The 7,197-nt window shown below is 38.6% G+C and overlaps 1 protein-coding gene across 1 annotated transcript in view; it reads left to right on the top strand.

Moving 5' to 3' along the window:
• Nucleotides 1-887: 887 nt before the first annotated feature.
• The window catches only part of LOC126649950 (LIM homeobox transcription factor 1-alpha-like), a gene marked incomplete at its 3' end in the record, with an annotated part of 28,526 nt that continues 22,216 nt past the window's right edge, over nt 888-7,197 (top strand). Inside the window, exons 1-3 of the mRNA XM_050334345.1 lie at nt 888-893; nt 2,389-2,398; nt 2,959-3,136. Of these exons, the coding sequence (XP_050190302.1) occupies nt 888-893; nt 2,389-2,398; nt 2,959-3,136 (194 nt within the window). The remainder of the gene's footprint in view (nt 894-2,388; nt 2,399-2,958; nt 3,137-7,197) is intronic.

Raw genomic sequence — 7,197 nt, 5'->3', positions numbered from 1 at the left:
AGGATGAAAATCTGGGAATGAGGGCAGGGTTTTGGGAATGAGGATGAAGAGTTGGGAATGAGGATTTGGGAATGAGGATTTGGGAATGAGGATTTGGGAATGAGGGTTTGGGAATGAGGATTTGGGAATGAGGATGAAAATCTGGGAATGAGGGCGAGGTTTTGGGGATGAGGATGAAGAGTTGGGAATGAGGATTTGGGAATGAGGATTTGGGAATGAGGGTTTGGGAATGAGGATTTGGGAATGAGGATTTGGGAATGAGGATTTGGGAATGAGGATGAAGATTTGGGAATGAGGATTTGGGAATGAGGATGAAAATCTGGGAATGAGGGCGAGGATTTGGGAATGAGGATTTGGGAATGAGGATTTGGGAATGAGGATGAAGATTTGGGAATGAGGATTTGGGAATGAGGATTTGGGAATGAGGATGAAGATTTGGGAATGAGGGTTTGGGAATGAGGATGAAAATCTGGGAATGAGGGCGAGGATTTGGGAATGAGGATGAAGAGTTGGGAATGAGGATTTGGGAATGAGGATGAGGATGAGGATGAGGATTTGGGAATGAGGATTTGGGAATGAGGATTTGGGAATGAGGATTTGGGGATGAGGGTTTGGGAATGAGGATTTGGGAATGAGGGTTTGGGAATGAGGGTTTGGGAATGAGGATTTGGGAATGAGGATTTGGGAATGAGGGTGAGGATTTTGGGGATGAGGATTTTGGGGATGAGGATTTGGGAATGAGGATTTTGGGATGAGGGTTTGGGAATGAGGGTTTGGGAATGAGGATGAAAATCTGGGAATGAGGGCGAGGTTTTGGGGATGAGGATGAAGATTTGGGAATGAGGGTTTGGGAATGAGGATTTGGGAATGAGGATGGAAATCTGGGAATGAGGGCAAGGATTTGGGAATGAGGATTTGGGGATGAGGATTTGGGAATGAGGGTTTGGGAATGAGGATGAAAATCTGGGAATGAGGATTTGGGAATGAGGGTTTGGGAATGAGGGTTTGGGAATGAAGATGAGGATTTGGGAATGAAAATTTGGGAATGAGGATTAAAATCTGGGAATGAGGATTTGGGAATGAGGATGAGGATTTGGGAATGAGGATTTGGGAATAAAGTAAACAAAATATAAACAAAGCAAACCAAAAATAAAATAAAATAAAATAAAATAAAATAAAATAAAAATAAATAAAATAAAATAAAATACCCCAAAATAAAGCAAAATAAAATAAAATACCATAAAATAAACAAAAAATAAAATAAAATAACATAAAATAAAATAAAGCAAAAAAACCCAAAAATAAAATAAAATAAAATAAAAATAAAATAAAATAAAAATAAAATAAAAAATAAAATAAAACAAAATAAAATAAAATAAATCAAAATAAAATAAAATAGAATAAAATAAAATGAAATACCATAAAATAAAATAAAATAAAGCAAAAAAAAACAAAATAAAGAAAAATAAAATAAAATAAAATAAAATAAAATAAAGTGACATAACATAAAATAAAATTAAGCAAAAAAACCCAAAATAAAATAAAATAAAATAAAATAAAATAAACCAAAATAAAATAAAATAAAGCAAAAAAACCAAAATAAAATAAAAATAAAATAAAATAAAAACAAAACACACCAAAAAAAACCACAAAAAACCCCCCAAAAAACAAAAAAAATTGTAAAAAAATTGGAATTTTGGGTAAAAAAATCGGAATTTTTGGTAAAAAAATCGGAATTTTTGGAAAAAAAATAAAAAATAAGAAAACCCTAAATCCTCCCCAATTTTTTTTGATTTTTCCCTTTTTTTTCCCCCAGACTCCTCGGCGTGGGTTTGCTCGGGGTGCCAGTGCCGGATCGTGGAGCGCTTCCTGCTGCGCTGGCTAAAAATAAAATAAAAATAAAATAAACAAAAAATAAAATAAACCAAAATAAAATAAAATAGAATAAAATAAAACAAAATTAAATGAAATAAAATAAACCAAAATAAAATAAAATAGAATAAAATAAAATGAAATAAAATAAAATAAACCAAAAATGAAATAAAATAAAATAAAATAAAATAAACCAAAACCAAACAAAATAAACCAAAAATAAAATAAAATAAACCAAAAATAAAATAAAATAAAATAAACCAAAATAAAATAAACCAAAATAAAATAAAATTAAATTAAAATAAATTAAATTAAATTAAACAAAATAAAAAAAAACCACAAAAAACCCCCCAAAAACAAAAAAAAATTGTAAAAAAATTGGAATTTTGGGTAAAAAAATCGGAATTTTGGGTAAAAAAATCGGAATTTTTGGTTAAAAAAATCGGAATTTTTGGCAAAAAAATCGGAATTTTTTGTAAAAAAATCCTCCCCCATTTTTTGGTGTTTTTCCCCCAGACTCGTCAGGGTGGGTTTGCTCGGGGTGCCAGTGCCGGATTGTGGAGCGCTTCCTGCTGCGCCGGCTAAAAATAAAATAAAAATAAAATAAACAAAAAATAAAATAAACCAAAATAAAATAAAATAGAATAAAATAAAACAAAATTAAATGAAATAAAATAAACCAAAATAAAATAAAATAGAATAAAATAAAATAAAATGAAATACCATAAAATAAAATAAAGCAAAAAAAAACCAAAATAAAGAAAAAGAAAATAAAATAAACCAAAATAAAACATAAATAAAATAAAATAAAATAACATAAAATAAAATGAAATGAAGCAAAAAAAACCAAAATAAAATAAAATAAAATAAAATAAAATAAAAACAAAACACACACAAAAACCCCACAAAAACCCACAAAAAAACAAAAAAAAAATTGGAATTTTGGGTAAAAAAAATCGGAATTTTTGGTTAAAAAAATCGGAATTTTTGGCAAAAAAATCGGAATTTTTGGAAAAAAATAAAATAATAAAAACCCCCAAATCCTCCCCATTTTTTGGGGTGTTTTTTCCCTTTTTTTTCCCCCAGACTCGTCAGGGTGGGTTTGCTCGGGGTGCCAGTGCCGGATCGTGGAGCGGTTCCTGCTGCGGATCCGCGAGCGAGCCTGGCACGAGCGATGCCTCAAATGCTCCGTCTGCGCCACCGGCCTCTCGGAGCGCTGCTTCGCCAGGGACAGGAGGATCTTCTGCCCCAAGGACTACCAAAAGTATGTAAAAAAATGAGTTTTTATTTATGGGATTGCATTTGGGGAGAAAAAATCGGAATTTTGGGGGAAAAAATCGGAATTTTTGGTCAAAAATCTGAATTTTTGCGTTGAAAAATGGGAGTTTGGTTGAAAAAAATCTGAATTTTGGAGTGGAAAAATCAGGATTTGGTTGAAAAAATCAGAATTTTTGGGTAAAAAAATCTGAATTTTGGGTGAAAAAATAGGAATTTTTGGTAAAAAAATCGGAATTTTTGGGTTGAAAAATCGGAATTTTTGGGTTCAAAAATGGGGGTTTGGTTGAAAAATTCGGAATTTTTGGGTTCAAAAATCGGGATTTGGGTGAAAAAATCGGAATTTTGGGTAAAAAAATCGGAATTTTTGGGTTGAAAAATCAGGATTTTGGAGCGGAAAAGTCGCAGTTTGGTTGAGAAAATTGGAATTTTTGGGTTCAAAATGGGAATTTTGGAGTGGAAAATTTGAGATTTGGTTGAAAAAATCGGAATTTTTGGGTTGAGAAATGGGGGTTTGCTTGAAAAAATTGGAATTTTTTGGGTTCAAGAATGGGGGTTTGGTTGAAAAAATCGAAATTTTGGGGTGAAAAATCAGGAATTTTGGGTTGAGAAATGGGGGTTTGGTTGAAAAAATCGGAATTTTTGGGTAAAATAATCGGAATTTTTGAGTTCAAAAATGGGGATTTGGTTGAAAAAATCGAAATTTTGGATGAAAAATCAGAATTTTTGGGGTAAAAAAATGGGGGTTTGGTTGAAAAAATCAGAATTTTTTGGGTTCAAAAATTGGGACTTGCGGTGGAAAAATGGGGGTTTGGTTGAAAAAAAGCGGAATTTTTGGGTTGAGAAATGGGGATTTGGGTGGAAAAGTTGGGGTTTGGGGTGGAAAAATCGAGACTTGGAGTGGAAAAATCGAGATTTGGGGTGGAAAAATGGGGATTTTGGGTAAAAAAATGGGGATTTTGGGTAAAAAAATGGGGATTTGGGGTAAAAAATGGGGGGTTTGGGGTTGAAAAATCGGCATTTGATGGGGGGAGGAAATGGGATTTGGGGTTAAAAAAATAGGATTTGGTGGAAAAAATGAGGAATTTGCGGTTGAAAATCGGGATTTGGTGGTGAGATGGGGTTAGAAGTCGAATTTGATGGGTTGAGAAATGGGGAGTTGGGGGTGAAAAGTGTGGGATTTTGGGTTAAAAAATTGGGATTTTGGATGGGATTTGGGAGAAAATCGGGAGATTTGGGGTTGAAAAATTGGGATTTTGGGGTGGGAAATGGGGGATTTTTGGGGTGGAAAAATGGAGATTTGTGGTGAGAGAAAATGGGAAGTTTGGAGAGGTTGGGAAAATTGGGATTTTGGGTTGAGAAATTGGGATTTGGGGATGGGATTGATGGTGATGGAATGGGATGGGATGGGAATTTCCTCTGGAATTCGAGGTTCTGGACTCGAAACTGGGGGAGATTTTGGGATTTGGAGATCCCAAAAGTGGGAAATCGGGAAGAGCTGATGGAATCTGGACTACCTGGAAGAATTCCCAGGTCCTGGCATCCATCCTCCAAAAACTCCAATGGACTGGGAGATTTTTGGGATTGGGAGGATCCCAAAAGTGGGAAAGCGTCCCTCTCACCAATTCCCAGGGATTAAATCCCCCTGGAAAACCCTGGAAACCCTGGAAAAACCCTGGAAAAGGGAAGAGAGAGGGAAATTCGAGGTTGTTCCATCCCATCCCAAAATCCCAATTCTGGGGGAGATTTTGGGATTTGGAGGATCCCAAAGAGAGGGAAATTTGGGAAGGGTTTATGGAATGGGATGGGATGGGAATTTCCTCTGGAATTCGAGGTCCTGGACCCGAAACTGGGGGAGATTTTGGGATTTGGAGGATCCCAAAAAGTGGGAAAAAACCCCTGACAGGTCCCTCTGCCCCCAACAATTCTCAAGGGATTAAATCCCACCTGGAAAACCCTGAAACCCCTGAAAACCCCTGGAAAAGGGAAGAGAGAGGGAAAATCGAGGTTATTCCATCCCATCCCAAAATTCCAATTCTAGGGGGAGATTTTGGGATTTGGAGGATCCCAAAAAGTGGGAAGAGGCTCCACTTCCCAAGGGATTAAATCCCTGGAAAACCCTGAAAACCCCTGGAAAACCCCTGAAAAGGGAACAGAGAGGAAAATCGAGGTTATTCCATCCCATCCCAAAATTCCAATTCTGGGGAGATTTTGGGATTTGGAGGATCCCAAAAGTGGAAAAACCCTGACAGGTCCCTCTGCCCCCAAAATTCCCAAGGGATTAAATCCCTGAAAACCTGGAAAACCCCTGAAAAGGGAAGAGAGGGAAGTTGAGGTTATTCCATCCCATCCCAAAATCCCAATTCTGGGGAGATTTTGGGATTTGGAGGATCCCAAAAGTGGAGGAAGGCTCCAATTTCCAAGGGATTAAATCCCCTGGAAAACCTCTGAAAACCCCTGGAAAACCCTGGAAAGGGAGAGAGAGGAAATTTGAGGTTATTCCATCCCATCCCAAAAATTCCAATTCTGGGGAGATTTTGGGATTTGGAGAGATCCCGATGAAAGTGGGGAAATTCCCTGGGACAGAGCCCCTCTGCTCCCCAACAATTCCCAGGGATTAAATCCCACCTGGAAAACCCCTGGAAAAACCCCTGGAAAAGGGAAGAGAGAGGGAAGTTCGAGGTTATTCCATCCCATCCCAAAATCCCAATTCTGGGGGAGATTTTGGGATTTGGAGGATCCCAAAAAGTGGGAAAAAACCCCTGACAGGTCCCTCTGCCCCCAACAATTCCCAAGGGATTAAATCCCCCTGGAAAACCTCTGGAAAACCCTGAAAACCCCTGAAAACCCCTGAGGAACAGAGAGGGAAGATTGAGGCGAGTCATCCCATCCCAAGTTATTCCATCCCATCCCAAAATTCCAATTCTGGGGGGAGATTTTGGGATTTGGAGGATCCCAAAGGGAGGGATTTGGGAAGAGTTGATGGAATGGGATGGGATGGGAATTTCCTCTGGAATTCGAGGTCCTGGACTCGAAACTGGGGGAGATTTTGGGATTTGGAGGATCCCAAAGGGAGGGATTTGGGAAGGGTTTATGGAATGGGATGGGATGGGAATTTCCTCTGGAATTCGAGGTTCTGGACTCGAAACTGGGGGAGATTTTGGGATTTGGAGGATCCCAAAAAGCGGGAGAGGCTCCTCTGTCCCCCAACAATTCCCAAGGGATTAAATCCCACCTGGAAAACCCCTGGAAAACCCCTGGAAAAGGGAACAGAGAGGGAAAATCGAGGTTATTCCATCCCATCCCAAAATCCCAATTCTGGGGGAGATTTTGGGATTGGGAGGATCCCAAAAAGTGGGAAAGGCTCCAATTCCCAAGGGATTAAATCCCCCTGGAAAACCCCTGGAAAAAACCCTGGAAAACCTCTGGAAAAACCCCTGGAAAAGGGAAGAGAGAGGGAAAATCGAGGTTATTCCATCCCATCCCAAAATCCCAATTCTGGGGGAGATTTTGGGATTGGGAGGATCCCAAAAAGTGGGAAAAAAACCCTGCCAGACCCCTCTGCCCCCAACAATTCCCAAGGGATTAAATCCCCCTGGAAAACCTCTGGAAAAACCCCTGGAAAAGGGAAAAGAGAGGGAAGTTCAAGGCGAGTTCATCCCGGTTTTTTTTTTTAATCCTTTGATCTTTGGATCCCAAACAATTCACGCCTGGAAGGGGGAGGGGGGGAGGGGGAAGGAGGCACCAAACCTTTGGATCCACTCCCTTTGGATCGGTTCCCTTTGGAGCCGCTCCCAAATCCCAAAAAAATAAAGAAAAATTCAAATAAACCGAAAAAAAAACAGAAAACAAAAAAAATCCCCACTCGGATTTCAAAGAGGCCTCTCCCTCCCTCCCTGATCGGTCCGAGGATTCCTTTCCTTCTCCTCCTCCTCCTCCTCCTCATTCCAGGCTTTTTCTGCTCCCAAAAAAATCCCGGAGAGCCTCTGGAAAAAAGAGGGGGAAAAATGGGAGAGATTCCCTAAAAAAACCCCTTTAAAATCCACTTTT

The sequence above is a fragment of the Myiozetetes cayanensis genome, unplaced genomic scaffold (genome assembly GCF_022539395.1).
Source record: "Myiozetetes cayanensis isolate MyiCay16 unplaced genomic scaffold, myiCay2020 scf520, whole genome shotgun sequence".
NCBI classification, from domain to species: domain Eukaryota; kingdom Metazoa; phylum Chordata; class Aves; order Passeriformes; family Tyrannidae; genus Myiozetetes; species Myiozetetes cayanensis.
This window is presented reverse-complemented; position numbering and strand designations above follow the sequence as displayed.